We start from the raw sequence: 25319 nt of genomic DNA, 5'->3' as shown, positions 1-25319 counted from the left end.
TCTGGACAACAGAATTTATTTCTAGATTATAAAATATGGGCAAATTAAAATGCACAGGGCCAGACTCTTGCCACACAGGTATGAGAGTTGAATTAACACCTAGTCAACAGATTTACATCGACTCCATGTAAATTACACAAATGAGGTTTTCAATTAGGCCAGAGAAGTAATCAATCAATCAACTGGTCTGTAACTGACTGAAAGGATCCATCCTTGGACACAAAAACTGACAGAAATGGCTGAAAGGAGTTTAGCCAAGTTTAAAATAAGATGCATGTTATGCATTTACTAAGTTTTGGAATAAAAATAGAAATAAACTTACTTTTGGTACATTAGCCAAGCTCTGGACTACAAACACCACAGGATTTGCTGCATTCTTGATGGCATCTACTGCTTCCTTGTGGGTGGCATTCTGTAGGTCTACCCCAGAAACCTGACAAACAGAGTTTATTTTTATTAGCTACAGAGTCATTACAAGGCATCACACACACTTGCAGCAGATTAGTGTATCTGAGGAAGGCATCAGAAACAGTCAAGAGTAATTATTTGTAAAGTATGATTTGATGATGGTTTAAAGAAAAGTGTATTGCTTGGTATTCATAATTAAAAGATGGCCATATGTTGCCCAAACCAATCCTTCTAGATAAAAACATAAGAAATGAGACTGTCAGAGTGTTACATAACATTAGCTCTAACTCTTTCAGGCTGTACCTGTTTGTAAACTAAATCTGAACAGCACTATCAGCTTGGCACCCCAGATTCTGAAGTATTAATTTGGAGAAAAAAGAGTAAAAAAAACCAACCAGAGGTGAGAGGCAGGAATGACATTTTCCCCCACAGCACCTGCCAGAACCAGGGATTTATCCCAAACAGTGGTTATCAGTTAACCACTCTAAATCCACACACACAAAATAACAGCCCATAATTCAGTATGAACACTCTGTGTCCTTGTATATATTAAATTTATGCTCACAGATATGCTGTAACTTATTCCCCATTTGTACAGGAGGAGGACACTCCCATTTTGTTCACTTCCCCCTCAGACACCAGGACACATCTTTTCTTAAATACAGAGGAGAAAGTTAAAAGAGCTCCACAGTCAGACCTTAAAAAAAAGAAACACCACCAGAGCTTTCCTTTGGTTTTCAAAACAAAGTGTTGCCAATACCTCATGAAGTGGTGGCAGTATTTTGTTCCTCTCTCCACCCAAAGCCGTTTGAGACAATTTTTATTTCTCAGACTAAAAAGGAAGGCTTATCTCCATTTACCTCAAGTATTTTATCTCCAGTTTTTAAAGCCCTTGTTCTTCCTGCTGGGCTGTCTTCCAGAACTTGTTTGATAAAGATCCCTTTAAGTTCTTCTCCATTCTTCAGGCGCTTTATGACAGTTTGTCCACCAACAATGCTGATTCCAAGAGACACCTCAGGGTCTCTGAAGATCTCAACACTGAAAAAAAAAAGTGTGGTAGTTTCAAGAGCTTCAAACAGTTTGGGTTTTTTTAACTACAAATGCAAAGCCTTGAATAAATGTAAGCTCCTGGTCTTTCAAGAAGATTTAACAGAGTAAAGGGATAAAGTCAGAAGCTGAGATTGCTCTCAACAGAGTTGAGTTTTCACCCTGAGCAGATCTCACCCCACAAAAAGAGCAAAATTCTGCTGCCAATCCCTGCCCACTGGGCAGAGGCTTTTACTTCAGAGAAAATCAGATCTTCAAGTAAATACTCATCCCTTTTCAGCCTGAGCAAAGTGTCTGGGAATGGGAAGCCCTGCAAGTGGCACATCAGACAAATAATGAAGTATTTCATACAACTTTCTGAACACTGACTTCAGTGCATATTCATCAGCTCAAGCAGGAACTTTCTGATCATATTTTACTTGGGACCATAAAAACAATTCACCTAAAAACGTTCACAATACAACAAGGATGTGGCTAAAAAAAGGTTGGGTTGGCAATTTGGAATCCTGCCATGGGGGTTTAGCAGGGAACCCCTGGAAAGGGAGACAGCCCAGCACTGTGTGCATTGTTCACACCTAATAGTTATTAAATGAGCAAGAACTTGCAGGTCATCCACAGCCTAAACCAGCCAAGCTCTCCCAAGTCAGCTGTATAAATAGAAGGCAGAATTCTGATGAACATCTGTTAAAAATTCCCTGTCTGCAGGAAAGCCCAAGGTACACAGGTACCCTAAAGTTACTGGCAGAGGAGGAGAGGAAAAAAAAAAACACCCAAGAAGAACTAATGTGGCTCAGGGAAAAAAAAGACATGAGGTAAATGGGAAGGAAAAATATGAACATACATTCGTGGTGGTCCCCAGTGGCTGAAGTTTGGAGTTTCTTCTCCTTCTCCTTCTTCTCTCTCGGGTAATTCACTAATTTGGGGCAAAGGAATAGAAAATAAAAAATAAAAGAGGCATCACCCATGCCAGGTCACAATTCCTCACATATTTTGTATCTGGCAGAGAGACAGCAACACCTTCTCACACTGCCCAGTTTAAAGCAAATGTACAGAGTCAACAGACCAGACAGGAATTTTTGTATTTAGGTTTAAATGTACTTAAGGAATGCTCCAGAAATAAACATGATGGGCAGACCAAATTTATAAGCTGCTCTGTGATACACAAATCTGCACTGCATTTACTCACTGGAAATGACTATTTAAGCAATTAACATTTACTTTCTGATAAATATGCTGTGATGCTTGGAGAGGGATATAAACATGCCAAAAGCAGTAAGCAGATCATGATCCAAGTGGGAGAACAGATCCTGAGTGTGTTCCATTAAACCCTACAGAATAATCCTCTCCACCTTATTGTGGAGCTGCTTTTCCTCTGAGAGAGGATTTCAGATGAAATTAGGGGAGTTCTGAGGATTGGAATCAAAGGCCCCAAAAGCTCCACCACCCACTGGCCCCAAACTGGTGGGGGAAGATTGGGACAGATAAAGCAAATATCCACAGCAATGCCAGCTCAAGGCTCCTCTGCACCACTGAAGTTTCCTGCAGAGGCCTGAGAGCCTGAATTCTGCTCCTCCCAAAAGGAAGAACAAAGGGAAGGGAAAACCAGGAGAGCTCCTGAAGGAGCCATGGGTAAAGGCTCCTCCACACTGCCCTCACTGCAGTGCTGCACATTTCTGTCCCAATATTCAAGGGAGGAAACATGGGAAGTTTTTGGGTTTTAGGCCAAACTCCATCTTCTGTGAAAGCTACAGAGCTCTGTGTCTGTCTGAGCATTCCACACAGCCTTTAATCATGATTCAGCTGAGTAAAGAGGACTGTTAAGATTATAAAATTAATGTCTTTAAAAACCTGAAATCTTCCTCCATACCTGCCTGATGCTGTTCTAGGCTGAACTAAGGTGGTTACTCTCCCCGATTCCTGGCTCTTGGGAAGAACATAAAGTTACAGAGCTCTATGTCTGTCTGAGCATTCCACACAGCCCTTAATCATCATTCAGCTGAGTAAAGCAAGAGGACAGTTAGGATTATTAAATGAACGCTTTCAAAACCTGAGATCTTCCTCCATACCTGCCTGATGCTGCTCTAGGCTGAGCCAAGGTGGTTACTCTCCCAGATTCCTGGCTCTTGGGAAGGACATAATTCTCCTCTTTCAGGGCTTCCTTTCCAGCTGCTTCTGAATCAGCAGCAAGCTCAGGTCCTTTGGAGTCACTCTGAAGCTTTGGCCCTGAAGGAAAAGAGGGGGGAGATGTGAGAAAGGGGGGAAGATGTGAGAAAAGGGGGAAGATGTGAGAAAAGGGGGAAGATGTGAACTTTTGCTTCCTCTCTCCAGGCACCCACCAATTATTTCACCCTTGGAATTAAACCCTTTATCCCACCAGGTTCCCAACGTGTTCAAGGCCAGTCTGGACAGGGCTTGGAGCTCCTTCCTCCCAAGCAGGGAGTGCCACTCCAGGCAGGCTGATAAATTTATTTCTCTGATGAATCCACCAAATCTCAACCATCCATCTGTGACAAGGAGAAATCTGAGCCCAGATTCAAAACCCAGGATTTGGGGCAATTTTCTACCACACAGATCACCTGTAGATTTCTGGTTGTGCTAAATCACCTCCAGAGCATGTCACTTTATTTCTGTATTCATTTATCACTGGTCAGATTTGGAGGAGGAAGCAAGATTATAAAGCTGAAACCCATTTCATGCCAGACTGTCTTGAGTCTGCAGAACTCTTGATTTGAATATTTTCTCATTTGAAAGTACTTTTGTTTTGGTAAAAAAACTGAAATTTGTAAATAGGAAATGATGAGATAAAGAGAAACCTGCTTACAAACCTGAATTCATCTCAGTTTTCCCTTCTGCCTGGGTAGTTTCAGTATCAAATATGTCTTTTTGGTGGCTGCTGAGAGATGTGGTTCCAGAAATGTGTGACCTTAAAGCAGCATTCTCTTCACACTTCAGAGAGGAGAAAAGAAGTAATTAAAGTTAGAAAGCAATGGTATTAACTTACACAGAGGTGTTTGACAGGAACATTCATTTTTACAGCAAACACACACATTTCCTCAGCTACATTCATATTTATTCAGGTAACTATGAAATACTAACTGCTCATTTAAATACTAACTGCTCATTTATGCACTGCATTAAGAAGAGGCATGAGGAATGTTATATGCAATTGAAATATACAGCAACTGTATCTTTCTCCTCACCTGTAATTCAGACAAAAATTTCTTTACTCTTGCTCATTTGTTTTTTTATAAGTAACAAACAAATAAATTTAATATTGTGCACTCTGGAATAAAACTGTCAGTAGAAACTTCTTTTTATCTGTTTATACACATACTGCTTAAGGGGACAAGCCAAACAAAACCTGAATTTCTCTGTGGCTGTGATGTCAAATGCTTTTCCACCCCATTTTTTTTCATGTAAAAGCACACACGCCTCAGAAGCTGGTGCATGGGAGGCTGATAATATCAGCTTTTTGTTTGGTGAGGGGATGAACAAAGAATCAGAAGGAAAAAATAATTCTCAGTACTCGAGAAAGATGTGAAAATAAGAGTTTTGCAGTCTACCCGAACCTGTCTCCTCCCACTCCTTAATCCACCACTATCCTTGTCACAATTCCTTCCAGCAGATTATTTTGTACTCAAATACACAATCTGGCTGAAGGAACTGATTTGGGTTTAAAAGAATAAGGAAAAGAGGGAGTTCCCTTCACTGAAGCCTCTGGACTCTCAAACCCATGATGTGACATTCTGCTGTTACTGACATGCCCCATATCAGCACAGCTTCCAAAAAAAAAACCCCAAACCCACAGGTTTTTGGGTAACAAGACAAATTTAGGATGCCTGTAGATATATCAAGCACATATTTCACTTCAGCAGGTAAATATACAGAGAATAAGTTACCTAAAATATCTCCAAAATGTACAGAAGGATAGACTGGTGTCTGCTAGAGGTACACAAATCAATAAATCTAATTTATAAGTATAATTTATTGAAGTATAGTAATTAAACTAAATTTAATAAATTAAATTCTAGTAATTAACACCCTAGAGAGAGTCCTGAGGGTTCAGTTGTGGAGTCTGCCCTGAGGGACCTGTGCTCAGCACAGCATTCCTTACCACTTGATCTTTCCTGAATGGATATTCCAGGGACTCTTTGGCACTCAGGCTAACACCGGATCTTAAATCTTGAGTTTCCTCGTCCTGCAGTTGCTCTGCCCATGGTTCAGTGTCCAGGTTCCTGTCTGAGGCTGCCTCCCCTGCACCTGATGCATCATCCCCCTTCAGGAAGTCGGGATCCTCCTCGTACTCCTCATCCACCAGCATCTCCCGCTCCTGCTCCGCGCCCTGCGCTCCGACTGCCAGGAACTCACACATCTCCCAGGACTCCTGCCCATACTCCTCGTCCTTCTGAGAAAGCTGAAATGACCTTCCCAAGTCCACATGGGGCTCATCAACCAGCTCTTCTTTGAAAGGCACCTCGTCCCTGAAACCCTGCAAAGGTCATTAAAGGAATACAGATTTTACACCGTGTTCCCACCCTTTTAAAGCTATGCTTCATTTTCTGTTAAAACTATATCCTGATTTTTAAAATCTTCTACCTTTTGCATTTTCTAAAAGAAAACGGACTCTCTGACTTATGATTTTACCACCAAAAGTAGACAGTGCAATTATTTTTTTCAAGATAAAGAAATTTAAGTTGCACAGCTTAGATGCTGCTGCAGCCATTTGGAAAAACCAATCTGGGCTGAAGTTAGGGAATGAAATTATTAATTAACACTGAAACAGCCATAGGAAGGAGTACATATAAATCTAGTTAAAGTATCTCTGTGCTCTAGACATATCTGCTGTTGCTTTATGAATGCATGAACGTTTCTTGAAATGCTATCAGCAAAATAAACAGCCCAAGAGTTTGATTATGCAACAGTGTCAGCAACTTAAACACCCCCCCAGAAAACCCCAAATAAAAGCCATACTTGCTTGCCCCTACCTTGGATATCTCATCCAACTTTTAACCTGGTGCAGAGGGGAAATGGAAGACCCACATACCCCCCAAAAATAGGATATAAATGACTGTTCATTACCTTCCAGTGCTCAAACCACAGAGCAACCAACCAAAAAAACCAACAAAACCGAGGGAAAAGGACTAAAAACCCACTCTGAAAGATCTCACTCAGCAGTTCTTTCTCTGGGATTTGTCATGTGCTCCCCCAACTTCCAACAACTCCTGTTTGTCCCAGATGGAATTGGGTGCTGCTCATTGGCTCTCAGTGAGGCTGCACAGGCAGCTGGGATTTCATGCCCTGCACTTATCCCAGAATTCTGCCACACACTGAGAGCTTTCCCCTCTTTTCCTTCAGGCCACCAAATCCCTGTGGCCCACAGAACCCCCAGCCCCAACTTCAACACCCCGAGCCCCCAGACTCCAAAAGCAATGGACAGACCCAGGGCTCCTTCCTCCAAATGTTTTTGTTTCTGCTTCCTGCCCCTTCCCAGGCTCCCCACGGCTCTGCAGCACTTCTGACCTTCGGTGTCAGGATCCTGTTTGGTTACATTTGTACAAATAGAGAAGGAAAGCCCCAGACACTGCCAAGACGTTTGTACAGCTCAAGTGAGGGGCAGGAGAGAAAACAGGAGAGAGGCAGGAGCACAAGGAAACAATGCAGCCAATAGCTGGCACCAGAGCAGAACACCAGCAACCCAGAAATCAGCCCGTTTTATTAATTTAATTAGCATTAAATGTCCCTTTAATCCATCTGATCTGTGTACCTCTTGCTCACAAAACCCCCAGGCTGAAGAGATCCCGATTCTCTCCATGCTCACTCCATTCCCCTCGGCTCCTGCAGCGCCGTTCTCCCAACACTTCCCCAGGTCCAGGGCACATAAATCAGCTGTGTCTGCCCAGAACCACACAGGGTTTGTGTCCCTGACCCAGCAGTTTGCTCTGCATCCTCCCTGACTGCTGCACTGCAGCACCAGACACCACCAACACCACAGGGAATGCTGCAAACACGACACTGGAGCAAACAAAATCCTCAAATTCCGTCATTTTGGGGCTGAAATTCTGGCTGCCAGTGCCTCAGAGTGGGAGCCAGCAGAACACACCACTCCTGGCTACCTGTGCGAGCAGGTAAGATAATAAAAAATAATTTTGGCTACTACCAAAGCTGTCACACATGGGGTAAAACAAAATGTAAGTAAATTCCCCTGCGGGTGTTTTGTCCAAATTGATTGTTCCAGTTTCAGGACTTTAAAGTAAAATATTTTCTTTAAAAATACTTAATGACATTGGTTTTATTTAGGAAGTAGAAAACCAATCTGAGCTGGCAGAGTATAAATTCTCTGCAACCCTTCTCATGCCCTCAGAAAACAACAAATGCCATTTTACATTGTGAAAATCAGTAAATACCATTTATCATCATCCAGGCTAATTTCTTCACAGTGTACCCACATCTACCCTCTGATACTTCTCCTTTTGGTGCTTCTAATCTACCATTTCAGCATTAAAAACAGTTTTGCATCCAGAGACAGGTACACATGTTCAGCTACAAGAAAATCTGGAGTTTATTTTTCTTCCTGTGTTGCAGTTCTGCATGATCCTTTATGTGTTGTATTTTCTGGTGTAAAAAGAATACATTTACCAGCATGAATTTTGCAAAGCACTTGAGAACAGATGAAAGTTACAAGATAGTCACATCTCTCCAGCTCTGCACTGGTGAGAACTGCAATATTATTGCCTATTACCCTGGTATCTGAGTTTCTCACTATCTTTAATGCCACATCCTCCCACAATAAACAGAATTATTTCTCAGATAGTAAGGATGAGGAGAGTTGAGGCAAGAGTAAAGAAATCACTCCAGAGAACATTAGAAGGCTATGAAGAAGAAAGTATTTCAAGAGTGCCTTATACTCTAAACTATTTTTTTGTTTTGCTTCATGATAATTAAAAGCATTCTGCTTCCATTCTTTACTTTCTGAGCCCGCCACTTCTGATTACAATAACAACACAGCATTCCTATTTCATATCCAAGGTAACCCAAGGTATTTTAATGACATAATAAATTTGATAAGGCAGTCTGGGAGCTGCATTGCTAAGTGCTCCCAATGCAGTTGGCACAGTTTGCTGTTAGAGGGAATCCAATACTTTCAGCCTTATCTGAAAAACATACTGTATTTTTTTACTTTAAAACATCATTTCCTGTCTGTATAAACTGGAGTTGAACCAAAAAAAGCAACCAAATACCTGTGGAGCTTCAAGTATTACTGAGAAATTTGTGTTATCTATTGGTTCTGGAGACCCAGGGCTGCTTTTGATGCTGCTGGTTTCCACACCGTGCATTCTCTCCTCCTCTTTGCTGTCTCCCTGAAAAAGGTAATCCAAGCAATGAGTCAGGAAAATAACAAAAAAAAAATCCCACATCTTTCAGTAAATTAACAGGGAGAAGGAGAACCAACCACTGGAAAAGAATTATAAAAATAGAAATTAAAAAATGGAGAAGTCGACAGCTTTTATTCTTTGAACATATTGGTTCAGATGCGCTAAGACCTAAAGAGATGTGTAGGAAGGCATGACAAATACAAGGACAAGAACAATGAAATACCAATTTTTAGGAAAGGAAATAATATATTTAACAGCTTTCCTACACTCCTATTTCACAACTCCTCTACTACTTTGAATTACAAGCACTTTCTGTTAACTGGGGCTTTAATTAATTTTGCCTGGGTGCCCTTGATGAACAATACTGCAGCATTCCCCAGTAAACTACTGTTCCAAAGCCTTGATTCCAGAAAAGGGAAATTCTGCCTGAATTTACAGTCTTGACTTCAAACAGAGCAGCTTTCTTTGATGCCAATGGAGCTCAAGCAAGCCCTCAGTAGTGTCTGAGAGAGAAATGGGCTCCAGCACACGTTTAATGGGTTGCTGAAGTGCTGGAACCACATTACACCTGTGCACGTGGGTCTGCCCAGGCACATCTCCCAGCTCCACGTGGATGTTCTTGAAGGAGGAACTTGAGGATGCTGGTTTTGGACTCTGAGCTGTCCATTTGCCAGGACTTTCGGCCCTCTCAAGGCACAGCAGCTCAGCTGTTTCCCAAACGCACACGTGCGCTACGCCGAATTCTCCCCACAAACCCCGTGGGATGAAACAAGAAAAAAAAAAAAAAATTAAAACCAGTTCTTACCACCAGAGGCTTGCAGATCCCAAGGGAAACAGTCCCTGGGGGCACAGATTTCAGCACTTCCACGGCCTCTGCCAGGGTGGCTCCATCCAGGTGTTTCTCATTGACGAACACCAAGCGGTCGCCCGGCAAAATCTGCCCACCGCACTCGGCCACGCCACCAGGCACCAGGGAGCTGATCACTATGGCTGTTCCCGCTGGATCCAAGGGGTCCTGGGGGGGAAATAACATAAAACACCCCCAGGTGAAGGCCTTGAAAGGTGGTGTTTGTTTAGGTGTGTAAGGAGCACTCAAGCACGTTCATCCTCTGGTGCTACGGGACTGAAGACGTTCAAAAAGCGCTGTCTGCCAACACCGCCAAGGTTTAGATTGTGCAAAAAGGAAGATATTCCATCACCTGCCTAATCCATTAAGAAATGTTAAGATCTGAAAGGTGACTGATACGCTGCCTGTCCTCTCCTTACACACGCAGGCACAGCCAGGCCAAGCTGCAAATAGAACAACAACACTGGCAGCCTTCCACCAGCCTCCATCCAGCCTGGGACGTGCTAATGTCACAGAAAATAACCACTCTGCACGTCACCCAAGGGCTCCAGAGCAGCAGAAATGATGGCAGAAGGAACCACTGCAACATCAGAAATGCAATTCAAAACATGAAGCTCAAATGCAAGCCCCAAATATTGAAAAATTAGCAGCTGATGTGGGGTGTGGGACTGCAGCGTTTCTGCTCTGTCGACTCCATGTGACAACTCAGAAGTGACATTTTCTCCACCTTAACAGGGAACAGGAGACAGCAACAGAAGAGTAACCAAGATTATTACTGAAGGCAAGGAACACTGTAGTGGTGGATACAGAGAGTGTCAAGCACAAAATACACTGTAAACTGATGCAAAGATATCCACTTCACTTAATATTTTATCCTGTATTAGCCTTTGCTTTGTCTCCTGTACCATTTCTATCGTGCCTTCACTCATTAAAAAAATTATTCTTAATCCAATAAAATAATAAATTATTATCTACTGGCAGAAAGATTTAAAAAAAAAAAACCCATATGGGGTTTTAATTGTTTTATATATTTTTTGTTTCCTCATTTGTTTTTTTAAGATTGCAATTATAGCCTTTCTCCCCCTTGCTAAGGGCTCATAAAGTTCAGAAATGCTCCTTGCATGCACTGGGCCTCCAAATACACAATCATGGACTATTTTTCCCTCAGGACATGCATCTTATTCAGCGCATGGGAGGAATAAAAAAAGGGCAAAATTCAAATCACAAAGACCACCATGAATTCAGCACCTCAGCGTTAATTTGAAAACAGGAATGCTTTTTAAGCTCTTTATTTTTATATGACTATACACTGCTTTCCAAGGGCACATGTTTTTTAAGGTATGTGCAAACATATGAGGCAATGCCTGTAATATCTGTAAAAGGCTGGAATTAGAGAAGTGAAATTAGAGTTCAGCAGGAAGAGCCACGCAGGGGCTGGATTCGAGTAAATAAAGATCAGCAACAATTCTGTCCTGTTCTGCTGCTCGATGATCCCGCCCTTTTACAGTTTTGTAATTTTACGATTTATCTGCAGTGCACACAAGACGTTTCCTCCTGAGTGTCAGGTCCTGGCAGCCAAGCCCAGCAGGCTCCCTGTGCTCACCTCCTGTGCCAAGGTGCCCGAGCTGTCTGTGCCCAAACCTGCTGCACCTGGTGCTCAGGGAGGATTCCCTGGGCTTCCAGCAGCATCCCCTCAGGAGATTTCCAGGAACAAACCAAAGCCCAGCAAGTTCCAAGAGGAATCCAAAGGGATTCCAAAATATGAAGGGAAAAAAGGGGCTTTGAGTGTTGGATGTGGAAAACTGAAGTTACTGATGCCCTTTGTTCTTGCCAGCAAACCCCTACCACCCTGGAACCAGCACAGACTTGTAAATTGGTTTTAATCTGGGGGTTTGCTCCACTGCAAATCAGAAATAACCTTCTGGAAATTAGAAATAACCTTCTGGACACCTCTGCAGACCCAGGATCCAGACAGCCCCTTCCCAGCGAGCAAGGCACTGCTCACACCAGGGAGGCTTTGCTGCAGAACCAAACCAGCGAGTTTTCCCACCATGGGCTCATCTTGCCGTGGCCAGGGAGGTTTGTGCTGGTTCCCTGAATGGGTGAATGCTCTCTCAGCAAAACAACACCTCTGCTGACACAACAGCTTTTATAATATGACTTTTGCTGGCTTAGCTCTATTGATAAAAAGTGAACGAAACAAACCCAGCGCTCACCCCCACCCATGCAGAAAAGCTGACGAAATTCTGTGAGTGAAGGACTGGCCCAGTGATTTTGGTGCTGGCTGAGGATGGGGCAGAACCAGGTTCAAACCCCTGCTCTGTCTGATCTAAATCAGTTATTTCTTGGATTCTGGATCAGAACCACTAAAGCAGGACATGGGACTCTCACCATCAGCTGCTTCTATGCAGGGTCAGTGGCCCAACTACCACATCTCTGATGAGAAGCAGTCCTGCTTCAACTCACCACTGAAATAAAAACAGTTTTGCTCAATAAATCACCATGTTTTGGTAGGAGATAATTTAGCTGAAAGAAGTGTTCCAAAAGGAAGAGAGATCTTGAAAGCAGCAGCTCGAGGCAGAGCAGTTTTGAGGACAATGTGGTTATTTTCCCTGCTTCACAACACACACCAGCACAAGCCATGCACTGGAATTGCTCCATGAAGAGCAGCAGAGATCTTAAAAAAGGGGGCCCACGTTAAAAACTGTTGTGCAGGCAAGCAGGAAACAATTCCACTGCTGATTTCAAGCAGAGGGAGCTGTTGCACAGGGAGAGAGCAGCGGGATGAGCGGCACAGAGAGCGCTCAGCAGCAGCACCAGCAGGGCCAGAACCTCAGGGCTCACCAGTGCCTGAACCACCATGGGATTGCCACGAGGAGTGCAACAAAAGCTGCACAAGAAAGGCACAGACCCACTGAACTGCACGGTGTAATCATGTATATCCATATTCTCTCTGTAATTTAATATTCTACCACAACCGTGGATTGCACTGTGCTTTCCTTATCTAAACCAAAGGAACACTGGGATTCTTTTTGAAACCTTGCCTTATGGTTTACCCTCGACCCTAAGCACAGCCTAAAGAAGCACCTGCTAAAACAAGACAGCAAACACCAAATTCACATTTTCTAAATGTTGAGTGCAACTGGGCCGTGAGGGCTGTTGTCTTGTTTTTGAAAGAAAGCAGTGCTTGCAGCAGGATGAAAAACAGATCCTCTCCTTCCATACTGAGTGCAAAAGGTACAGTTTGTATATAGTTAGTGTAGTTAAAAGGCAAGTTCACCCCCACAGTGGGATTTCAGGGCTGCCTCCACGTTAACAGAGCAGCTAGAACCATTCCAAGTTACCACAGAGCACCAGTGTGAGTGACTGCACACCTACCCCAAGGCTCTACACTCACTTCACTTGGCTCAAAGTGATTTTTAGTCACCAGCAGGCAGGAGCAGATTTCAGCCTCCACTTTAAAGTGAAGGCTCGTTTACTGGGATGGAGTTTGCAACTCTCCCCCCTAATCCAGAAGTGATACAATCACGAAATTATCACATGGCTTTGTATCAGAGCACAAGGGGAGTGCGATGGACAATCCCATGTGAACTGGCCATGTTAAAATGAGCACAAATCACACAAACATTAAGACTGGAAAAGACCTCCAAGATCATCATGAACGGGCCTTGGCACATTTAAAGAGGAACTTTTACCTTTCCTGAAGGACTCCTTTACACCAATGAATCACTAATGAACAACGAGGAGAAGACTCGGACTGCAAAGCAGTGAGGAGACAAAGCCCCTGAAGCCAAAAAAACTCATTTTTAAGAGAAAACACATGTTGGAAGGTTTGCCACTTGTGCCACATGCAGCAGCAGCAGCCCAGGACAGTGGCCCCCAGGTAACCCTTGGAGAACTCCTGTGCTGTAGCTGCTGCCCTCCCCTCTGTGCCATGGATTCTAGGAACTTGTTTAAAATGGCCACAACTTATTCACACTTAGCACACCATATATTTAACTATGCTGAACCATAGGTTTTCCCTTCTCTCCCCCACCCCGCTCCTCATCAAAACCCACAAATGTTTCCCGCAGTCCAGGTGTCAAATGTTTCTCCTTATTTTCAGAGCCCCGTTTGTTCTGGACTCATTTAGCAGCGGAGAGTCAGGCAGGGGCCACTGCAGTTGCTGCCTCTGGGATGCCTGGGTTTGGGGCAGTGTGAAATCTCTTAAAAACCTGAGCTCTGCTAAAATGTTAGGAGTCCCAGGAGTTCAGAGAGTCCTGCGTGCAACCCTGGAGCTGCAGCTTTATTGTGGCTTTAATTACCAAAATGGGCACCACAAACCCACATTCAGAATGCCTTGGGAAGCAAACCTGAGACAGAAGCAGTGCTGCTGACCTGTGGGAAGGAAAAGTGATAAACCAGGCTGGCTGTTGGCTCGTCCCTGCCAAAAGGTGAGGTGTGCAGCAGCCAAGAGAGGGCACTCCAGGCCAGCCCAGCTCCCAGCACCGCAGGCATTCATTCCCTGCTCTCATCCCATCCCCATCCACCCATCCAGCCCCTCCCTGGGCTGAGGATGAGGAGCACTGAAACCGCAGCTCCACTGGATGGGAGCAGCTCCCACGTTTGCCGGGGCTCTGTTTGTGTTTTGCCTTTTTTTTTTTAAAGGCTCCTATGAAAATGTAAGACAAAGCTGCGGGTGACTGACATTCCCTGTGCAAAGTCACTCTCACTTAGTTACAGGCTATATTAGTTTTGGCATCGCTTGAGATCTAAATCCAGCTAGCCCCAACTTCCTAGAATATTTCAGCTTTCTTCAAGCAACAAACTGCCTGCTGCCACAAAAACACACATCCAAAATAGCATGGCCAAGGATCCCAGAAGAAACAGTTTGAAACTTTTTTTCCCCCCCCGTGCCATTTTTTGATTTATCTGAACATTTTTACAAGTGCCAATTTGTATACTGCAGGTTTCTGTGAGGGAGCCAAAACAAACGCCTTGGAGCTCAGGGGTCAGAGCAGCCCAGCTTCATTACATTTTGCATGGGACCACTTCCAGGTCTAACACACATATATCCATATTTAAAACTCTTCAGTGAATAAGATACCAGGCTGGAAGACTCTTAGACACAACACTGTTGATGCTGAACAAGGAAAAGACACCCGTCAACAGTGAAAAGAAGCAGAGGCATTTTATGTTTGTCTCACTGTTATGCAGAACAAAGGCAGAAGTTCACATGAGTAATGTACCTGCACGCTCAGTGTTGTAAAATTACTCAAAATACTCATCCACGCTCTCATTTTGTGAAGTGCCTGTGGCTCCCTTTGCAGAGCCACCCTGCACAGTGACCCCAACAATGCCAGTGGGATGCAAGAGCCAGGAGTGACCAGAACCCTTTTGTGTGCCTTTTCACAGCACAAAGTGCCTCCAACAGACAGGGGACAGAGGGAGAGCCAGCTGTGAGTGAGGTCTGACTCCCTCCTTAAGGTGGCCTCACTTTAGGGCTGAGACTCAAGGTCCAAACCCTCTGTTCACTCACTCCAACATGTTTACAGCAGTTGGAACTGCCAAAGGCACTCCAAGGCCTGGAAAAACATCCCCGAGGAAGTGCTCCACTGGTTTTCCTTAGATCCACTGCATCTGAGTGAAATTCGAGGCATTTCAGACCTGTTTCTGCCTCTTCCACTCGGGCTGCAGTCAGCAGGGCTGCTCAGGAAGGAGATTACACAACGCACAGCCTCTGGCTGTACCAGGGAAATAAACTGCAGGCTGATGTGCTGAAGCAACACAAACTTAAATACAGAGCAGCACTCAAGGAGCAATGCTGAACTTTGCTGTGATGTAAGGCAAAGCACTGGAAATAAAACATTACTATTTATTGATCTGCAGTGAGGGAATAAAGCAATGAATTTCAGAAGCTCTGGTGTGCAGCCGGCATTAATCAAAACTTCTGTTGTGGGAAATGTCAGCAAAGAAACAGGAATTCGCAGGGAAGAGGGGAAAAAACAGCAACAAACCACACGGAGCCCCACCCAAAGGAGGAGAGGGAACAGCAGAGTAAAGAGGAGGAGGTGGCACAATGGGTTTCCCACAGCAGGCTTTCATCATGTGGGATGTGAAATCCTATCGGCCTTGCCCAGCAAGAACCAACACGTGGGTGACTCAGCTGGGCCTGGAGAGCAGAGCACAGCTCCCTCCCCTCTGCTGAGGAGCTGGGACCCCAGGGAGCAGACCTCACACACTACTGCTCTTCCCAAACAAAAAGATGAAAGATAGGCACTGGCTCTGGGCACTCTCAGTGTCACCCTGCACTGGACTCAGGTGCCTGCTGCTATCTTTTAATTTATCAAACTTCTCAATCCATCCAAGGCTTTATCCGCCTTTCATATTTGCTCTCGACAGAGCTAAAGTCTCAGGGATTACATTCATTAGACTCTCTTAATATCTTAGACTTTCAGACTTTCCAGCTCCAGAAAAAACACACTGAGTGCTGACTACAGGGAAAAGCCACGGAGATAAGGAAAAAAAAAAATCCCTGAACTCATAAGGAAGTGGAGGAAAGCCACTGTGTGATGAGATAAAGAAGGGATAGAGATGTGTGGGAAAGAAGAAAAAAACACCAACAAGCCAAGGGAAAAAAGTGTAAATGGTATCACCTACACAGCCTGTGCTCAGCAGGCCTTAACACAAGTTGTGGTTTGATCAGCTTTCAGATTCAAAGGATTCCTGAACTCCAAATCCAAGCAGAGAGCCCAGCAGTGCTTGCACCAGCGAGGTGAGCCAGCCTCAGCACTGGTAAAAGTCTCTGGAAGTGCAGGATGTGTTTTTACACAAACCAGAGCTCTCCTCTGCATGAGAACCTTGCCTCACAAACAGCAAACACATGAATTATGGAAGACTTGCTGCAGAAAAAGCTGCAAAATAAAACTAGGGACAGAGAACAGGCTGGGTTTTATGCAACAAAGATCTGCAAACAGTGATTTGGCCCAAAGAATCACAGAATCCCAGACTGGGCTGGGTTGAAAGGGAACTTAGAGCCCATCTCATTCCGCACCTTCCACTCTCCCAGGATGTCAGAATGCAATCCAGCCTGGCCTGAACACATCCAGGGATGGGAACAGGGTGGACCAGGGAGCAGACAGAAGGGCTGGCAGAAAGGTTGCAGAGAATTTTAAGGCTACAGTGAATCACATTGAGAACAGACAGAAATTTCCAAGTGCAATGGGATTCCTTGGATTTGGGGAGCAGCATCTTCCAGCAGGGTGAGGTACTAAGAAAACAGAACACCTCATAAGTTCCATGAGTTCTCAGGATGCTTCATGCTTATCCATCAGCACCAACATCCACCTCAAATCTCATCATTTCAGGACAAATTCTGAGCTGTCTGGGCTGAGCTCCTCCACACCCAGTGCTCCATCATCTCCACATGCCCACTGCCAGGCCTCATCCACATTATCCCAGCTTGGCTGAGATTTACCAAGTGGTTAACAGAAAATCCAGCCACAGTTTTGTCCCTTTAAATTCTCGCCTTCTCTCACAGGCAGAAGACATCTGTGGAATAATAATGAATTTCTTTGGTTTGGTTTTTTTTTTTGTTTTTATTAAAAGCTATTCTTTCTAGCAGGAAATGAAAAAGAACAACCAGATTGGAGAATTTGGGGGAAGAAGGGAAAACATTTCTAAAGGTTAATAGTAATAATACTGCTCAGCATTTATTTCGTGGATATGCGACAAAGCAAAGAAAAACAGATGTTTTCAGTAATGCTCCAGTTTCTCTGCAAACTCAGGTATTGTCCAGAGCTGCTGCAGCTTACAGGGACAGGAGGAATGCTCCTACAGCTAGCTCTACAAGACAGAAAAAGGAGGGATGAGGAAAATCTGTCCTTTACTGGATGCAGGACAATCTGGGGATCAGCACAGCTCTGTGAGAGGCAGGTCCTGCTCAGCCAAAACCCATGGCTGAGAGAAGAACACTAATAACTGAATAAAGCCAAAGATAACAGCAGTGCTAATGCTAATAAATATAATGAAAAGGGACATAACAAAAAAGGAGAGAGAGGAATAAAACCTGAGGAAAACAAGTGGTGCACAGATCCTGATGCCCAGCCTGTTCCTGAGCAGTGGTGCACCCCTCCTGGCCGACTCTCCCCATTTATAGATGACATAAATCATCTATCATGAGCATGATATGCTATGGAATAGCCCTCTGGCTAGCTCAGATCACCTCTCCTGGCTTCTGGTGCTGCTCCTCACTGGCAGAGCATGGGAAACTGAGAAGTCCTTGACTCAGAGTAATCGCTACTTAGCAACAACTAAAACATTACCCTGTTATCAACATTGTTCTCATGCTAAATCCAAAACACAGCGCTGCACCAGCTACTGAGGAGGGAAATTAACTCTATCCCAGCCAAACCCACAACACCTGCTCAGTGTGGATGGGGGAAAGACCGTGGAAATGGCTACCTGGAATTCTGTGAAGCCTTTGACGCTGTTTCCCACAGGATTCTCTTAGAAAACCTGGCTGTGCGTGGCTTGGATGGCCAAGAAGGCCAAGGGAACCTGGCTTTTGCCAGCACTGGTGTGGCAGCAGGACCAGGGGACAGTCTGTCCCCTGTGCTGGGCACTGCTGAGGCACCTGGAATTCTGAGGTCACAAAAAGAAGGACATGGAGGGGCTGGAGCGTGTCCAGGGAAGGGAATGATCTGGGGAAGGGTCTGGAGCACCAGGAGGGGCTGAGGGAGCTGGGCTGGGGCTGCAGAATCCCTGAGGAGCTGGGCAGGGGCTGCAGAATCCCTGAGGGAGCTGGGCAGGGGCTGCAGAATCCCTGAGGGAGCTGGGCAGGGGCTGCAGAATCCCTGAGGAGCTGGGCAGGGGCTGCAGAATCCCTGAGGAGCTGGGCAGGGGCTGCAGAATCCCTGAGGAGCTGGGCAGGGGCTGCAGAATCCCTGAGGAGCTGGGCAGGGGCTCAGCCTGGAGCAAAGGAGGCTCAGGGGCCCTTGTGGCTCTGCACAGCTCCTGACAGGAGGGCACAGCCGGTGTCTGGCCCGTGTCCATATCCAGGCTGTGCTCCAGGGAACAGGGAGAGGAGCAGAGGGAACACCCAAATTGCACCAGCGGAGGTTCAGGTTGGGTACAAAGGAAAATTCCTTCCCCAGAAAGGCTGTCCAGCCCTGGCACAGCTGCCCAGGGCAGTCCCCATCCCTGGAGTGGTTAAAAGCCCTGTGGATGTGGCACTTGGGGACACGGGGCAGTGCTGGCCTGGGTAGTGCTGATGGGAACTGTTGGACAGAAAGGTCTCAGGACTTTCCCAACCTGAGTAATTCTATGAGATTCCTCCCTAACTTGTCATTTAGAGTGCTACTGATGGCCCCCTCCAGCCCAGTGCCAGGGAACACCCAGCCCCTAATGTGACCTCCAGGTTCTCCAGAGCTCTTCCTGTGGCTCTGTCTGTATCTTGGTGTGAGACACACAGAAATCTCTTTGATTTCTTATTAAAGTGGTCTCTGCTCTCCCAAGGTATTAGTGGTGGTGCAGGTTTTGGAATCCACTAATCGTGAGCACCTCAGAAACTTCTCCAGGAATGTGCCCAACTGCATTCACCCAGCTCTGAGGTCCTGGAAAGTGGTTTCAAAGCTGAACTCCAAGAGAATTTTTCAAAAAGCTACACTGAATTCAATTCATGACACACTATTAAGAATTATTTTACACATGAAGCAGCTTAATATGATTTAAAGGATGTAGAACTTTCCCATAGGGGGAGAGAAGCAAATCCTCCGTGAGATGAGTACCAACACAGCTGGTACTGAGGCTTACAGAACTTTGATGTTAATGAATGTGGATGGGTTGTAGAGATGGGAGAAAAGCTCCCTTTATCAGTTTTCCCAGTACCAAGCTGATAGCCATTGTAAAACTGCTTTTTAATACAGCTGTGCAGCTTTTGCCAGTAAGCCACAGGTTTCCATCACATGATCAGGTGAAAATGTGTTTAACAAAGACATGAATATGCTTCTTTGTTCATAACAAACTTATCACAAGAATAGACAAAGCTCAAATTATCACAAGAGGGCAAACGTTTAGCCAGCAACTTGTCAAAGCATTCCAGCCTGCATCTCACTGCTGAACAGACCAAGAAAGTAAAAAAAAAAAAGAAAAATATAATCTACATGAATACCACCTTCTACAAATAAGAAGTCGGTTTGCTTTTTTTTTTTTTTTTTTTTTTGTAACTCTACATCTGGAGCCTGTTTGGGGCATAAAGAAAAGAGGAAAGATATTTGGAGACACTTAAATTGCTTCACTTCCTGCCGTGAATGACTATGCAGTGATTTTGTTAGAAAAGAGAAAACAATTGTTTCCCATGCTCCCTGGGAGAAGGACAAAACAGAACCTGCTGAATGTGCAGCAAAAGAGAGACTTCAGCTCTGCAGCACGAAAAACTGCTACCAATAATAAAGGGAAGGCAGGAATAAGGCAGCTGTGGGGTCCCTATTGCCAGAGCGCAGGAAAATCCCCGGAGCACTGACCCAGGCGGGCACAACTCACACAATTCAGGGCAACTTGGAGCTCTTGAGGGCTGAAATGCCCCTTTCTGCCCCCGTGGATCACCTGGAGCAAGTGAGTCCATGGGTTCCTCCTCCAGCCAGCTCTCCAGGGCAGCTGGGGTGTGCCAAAGCAAGCAGGCACTGGGGACTTATCTCTGAGCACAGACAGGGACAAACAGCATCTCAGAGTCCTTCCCAGGAGCTGTGTAAAATGCCAAACCTCCCCGCTGCACCCTCAGCCTCTCCAGTTTCATGCACTCTGGAACAGCTGCTCTAAAAAAGACTCTGACTTCAAAGCACAGTAAATTAAGCTGCACATAAAGTCCATTCAGCTTTCTGTTTAATTTGATAAAAGCTCATCAGACCATTCAAGTTACCTTCTGGTCAATAGTGCCTCAAGAAATCTGCAATTCAGCTACCTGTGGTTTTTCCAATATTTCTGTGAAACATTACTGACAGAATCTGTTGGCCTGCAATGCATCAGGTCTTTGCTAAATGCTGTTCCAGGGCTCAAAGAACCTGCTGGGATCTCTTCATTTTCTCTATAAGTCTTCTGGGATTTTTCTTTCCTCTTGCTCTAATGCCCGGGGGTCACAGTTGTTTTTAGACAGCATTTCTTCTTTGTTTTAACCTGATAATGTATCTTTCCATTTCTTTCTAAGGAAGAGGGATTGGTCTCCAAAACAATGGCTCAGCTCTGCCAGGAGGCTGGATGGGGCTTGGAGGGTATGGTGGAAGGTGCAGGGTTTGGAACTGGATGAGAGATGAGATCCCTTCCAACCCAAACCATTCTGGGACTCTGTGATCAGCTCCAGGCCAGACAGATTTACTGTTAAGCTGGATACCTTCAGTTCTGCTGACAAGGAGCACAAAATGCACCGACTGCAGCCCCTCTCCACCCCAAACCCTCCACCAGCAGCTCCTGGGTCCCTCCTCCCCACCTGAGCTCACTTGGCACCGCCTGTGCCAGCAGCACCACATAAAGGGTGGTGAGGAGGTGAGAGGCAGAGCAGCCTCTCCAAGTGGAAGGAGAGGGAAATGAGGGGAGCAGAGTGTGCTGCTCCATGCAGGAGCTGGCCACGAGGCTGAGCAGCACGGATTTCATATGGCCAGGAGACCTCTGCAGCCTTCCCACCACAGCACCAGCAAGGAAACGCTGTGCCTGGCCTAGGGGCTTTCACCAGCTCCCAACACAGTGATGACAAGAGAAAAAAAAAACTCAAGAGATTTCATTTTGAGATGTCCTCAGTGTTTCTTATTTAAATAAAAGAAAAAAAAAAAAAAAAAACCCAGTGAAATCCATCATTTCAGGAATCCACAAGATCAGCTTCCCATCCACCTCTCCCCTCGCCAAGTACTGACCATGCTGCCAGCAGAGCAGTGCTCTCAAAAATTTTACATTTCCTACAACATAATTACAAATTACAACATTCAAAGGGGAAAAAAAAGGTTTCTTTTTAGTACACAGAGACCACAGGAAAATGAAGAATATCCTATATAAATACTATCCTGCCATAGCAAAAGGGGTAACTCTACCCCAAAGTTTAATGAACCTTAAAAAAAGGAAGTTTTAAGCTCTGTTTTAAGCCCTTAAATCCCTAAAGACAATCAAAAGAAAACACAGGACAAAGTAGAAATACTATTGATTATGCATAATTGGTATAATTAATTTGTAATTAGTTCATTAAAATATATAGGCATTGGAATTATGCTTGTACATTTCTGGGAATATCCTGCAAGTCACTTGGGATGTGCTTATCATTTATTTGATAGATGAAACATTATTAGAAAGACAGCCCATTAAAAATTAATATGCCAGAGTAATAATTTTCTCGATCTCAGCATTCAGTTTTCCACGTACTCAGACTCCTATTCTGCCTCACAAAGAATTTTTATTAATTCTGTTTTGCAGAGCATGACTTGGGAAGCGCAGCACTTAGGACAACTGAGGCACAGCAGCCTTTATGCTGAGCATGCAGCCAGTTTTGAGGAACAAAATGGCAAATATTATAAATTATATACCACAGGAGTGTTCAGCACGAGGTCTAATTCTCCAACTTAATTTAGGATGGAAAGGTAAAAAGCTTTGTGGTTGCAAGCAAGTGGGAAGAAACTTGCAGAGCGCTGGGAGCAGGCTGGTGTGTAACTGCTGAGCATTCCTGTGCTCCTGCAGTGTTCTGGCATCTCTCGCTGTCAGCAATGGGTGAGCAGCACTCCAGAGCTCCCTGAACTCTGCAGGGAACAGCCCCAGTCCCACCCTGGCTGGGATTCACTGGGATCCACCATTTCAGAGGTGCTGCTCCCCTTTTGTGTGGGGCAATGTCAGCTGGGGCAATAGAGCATCAGCACTTTCTAACCCTGACGCCACTCCTCTATTCCCACTGAGCTTCCTGAAGCCCCTCCAGTGTTTCTGAAGTGCCATTTCAGGCAACAGCTACAGAAATCACTGGATCTGAAAGACCCAGGACAGTCACATCACCTCCTCCAAGCCGGGTATGCAACACCAAACTCCTTGAATTTCCGTAATGGATGGACAGAGCCACTCCTTGTTTTGTGTGTTAATTGCCAACAAAATCTCCCTCCAAAAGCATTTTCCTCCCCACCCGACCTCCACCAGCACTGTGGCAGCCTAGAAAGGCTGGTCACTCACTCAGGATGAAGATGGGCCATGGCAAGACCCATCTTCATTGAAAAACACCTAAAAAATATTTAAAACTCATATTCTTCAAATGGAGCAAAATCAGCAGTGGATACACAGCACAAGCAGTATCATTTGCCATTATAAAGCTTGAATTTTCTCTTGTAAAACAAAGAGTATGTGCCTAAAAAAACACCTTTCATGTTTTAAAGAAGGGTCTCCAGCTCCTTTAAGGCACAATTAAACTCTGCTGTAATTCTGTGCTTCCCAGCAAGTCTGTGTTAAGAATTCCAAACACTCTCCCAGGAACCACACACAGTTTTTTTGGTTTTGCTTCTTTTTTTTTTTTTCCCTTGCCTCCACTGTAGCATGGACAATTATTTATTTTCTTTGCCTTGCACTCAAGGATGTGATGGATGTATTTACATAAACACACACACAGAGCCACAGATATCTCTCTATAAAAATTAATCTGCAGATGATGAAAAGTGTAAAAGATCTAAGAGGCAAATCCCAAACAAAAGAACACACTTTATACACTTTATACATAAATATCTTGAAATTATAAAGATCTGAGATTAAGTGGTTTACCACTCATTTAGAATTGATTAGAATGTATTTAAATTTAGCTGAAAGTACCACAACATTGCTCGTGTATTTGCATCTGCGAATAAGTAAATAAAAAGCCTGCTATTAAAGCCTTCATTAATTCTGATTATATGAGAACTTAAAAGCAAATCTGTGTATTACTGCTCTGTAAAGACTCCCAGCAACTCTAGAGTAGAGCTGGCACTGCAACACAACATGTGTCAGCTAAAATGACTAACAGGATCTATTTTCAGTAATCTTAAATCGCACTGCTAAAATATAGAATTAATGGGTTTGCATAATACTTCAAATATTTTTTTCCCTTCTAATTCATTCCCAATTCCTGCCTTATTGTATCAAAAAGTGAATTTTATATCACTTGACATTTATGTACAACAGTTGAACACATTTCATTAAACTACAATGTTTAGGCAGCACTCAGATGTGATGTGTATATTATTATAAAGAGTGATCCAGCTATTTTATTTCCTTATAAATATGATGACTGGAGGTTTAAAAAAATATATCATGTTGACTGGAAACATGAAGAACGTTTCATTCTGACTACAGATCTTGAGAGTTTCTACATATTTAATTGAAGACAGGGTTTTTGAAAGAAGGATTCATTAATTTTAGTAGCATTTCCCTCCAACTAAAGACTTGTCTGTCACTTTCTAAGGAGTTTAACAATTAAGAATATAATCATCTCCAACTAATACCCAAGAACCTTCACTTGTCACTCTGACAGCTGAAAAGCCATTCTAAGTTAGAACAAAATACAACATAAAAAACCAACCTTGCCCAACATTTAGTCATTAAACTCAGAGTTATGGGGTGCAGTTTGATTAAAGGTTTTGTACTTTATCATGTCCAGTAATCAGAGATTTAGAACACTCTATACTTTACAGAGTTGGCCCCAAAATACATTACTTTTCCCTACAGTTCCTAGGCCCAAGTGTCAAGTCCATTACTCAGTAATCAACATCACAAAACATTTTAAGGCACCGTGCAAGACAAGGGATCAAAGGGATTTTCAGCATTTAGTTATACAGAAAAATATACCTGATAGTCCAAAATGCTGAATCCTAAACCATTTTTGTCTTTCTCCAGCTCAATAACCTTCACATCAGGAGACCATAATGCCAATTCCCCTTCTTCCTCCTCAGGGTTCAAGTCTTCCTCAAGTTTCACCTGGAAAAGAAAAGCTCTGGTTCAAAAAGCATTGTCTCAGCTCTTTACTAACACTATTCCTTCAATATTTTGATTATTAATGATGCATACATGCCCTAAAATGTGACCTTTTATGGAATTAAAACTTCACCGAGCATTATGAATGGAGTTTTCTCCAGCTTGCTGCCTTGAGTACTCCCCTGGGCACAGGCCTCCATGTTTGGAGCATCAGAGCCCAACCTGGCACACAAATACCCGTGTATTAGTCTAATTAATTGTTAGAATATTACTAACCTGTTACACGCTGATGAACTTCAGCTGTCCCATTAGATGCATAAAGGAAAAAATAAATAGCATGAAAGATTTAACCACAGACAGCTAATAGAAAGGCCAGGCAATCAGAAAAGATGAGAAGCCAAGCTCTAAACACTTTTGCCAACAGGAGCAACCACAAGTGTCAGGCTTTGCTTTGAGACTCCAAAGCTCCTGCGATGGAAAGAAACTTCTAAGTTTCAATTTTTTATTTTTTTTTTCCCCCCCAGTTCTATAAAAACCCACTCAGAACACGGAAGCAATCAGCTAATGGTGGCAAGGACGTGATTTAGTGTAACTCAGAGCTCTCACTCACCTCTTAAGCGCGGGGATGACGGATGGGATGTGCAGTCAGCAAAGCGGCGCCGTGATTTACCCACCTTGTCTTCCCGGGACAATGAACCTCCTCAACACCA

The 25319-nt window shown here is 44.1% G+C and overlaps 1 protein-coding gene across 2 annotated transcripts in view; it reads right to left on the bottom strand.

Annotated features, from left to right (window-relative positions):
- PATJ (PATJ crumbs cell polarity complex component) overlaps positions 1–25319 on the bottom strand; it is a 139293-nt gene that overhangs the window by 87056 nt on the left and 26918 nt on the right. For both annotated transcript variants that reach the window (XM_058809089.1, XM_058809090.1), the window contains exons 15-23: positions 24484–24612; positions 9634–9843; positions 8694–8813; positions 5570–5944; positions 4281–4401; positions 3522–3678; positions 2297–2368; positions 1269–1446; positions 323–433 (exon numbers count right to left, since the gene is read on the bottom strand). In XM_058809089.1, the coding sequence (XP_058665072.1) occupies positions 323–433; positions 1269–1446; positions 2297–2368; positions 3522–3678; positions 4281–4401; positions 5570–5944; positions 8694–8813; positions 9634–9843; positions 24484–24612 (1473 nt within the window). The remainder of the gene's footprint in view (positions 1–322; positions 434–1268; positions 1447–2296; positions 2369–3521; positions 3679–4280; positions 4402–5569; positions 5945–8693; positions 8814–9633; positions 9844–24483; positions 24613–25319) is intronic.

This window comes from Ammospiza caudacuta, chromosome 7 (assembly GCF_027887145.1).
Source record: "Ammospiza caudacuta isolate bAmmCau1 chromosome 7, bAmmCau1.pri, whole genome shotgun sequence".
In the NCBI taxonomy this organism is placed as follows: domain Eukaryota; kingdom Metazoa; phylum Chordata; class Aves; order Passeriformes; family Passerellidae; genus Ammospiza; species Ammospiza caudacuta.
This window is presented reverse-complemented; position numbering and strand designations above follow the sequence as displayed.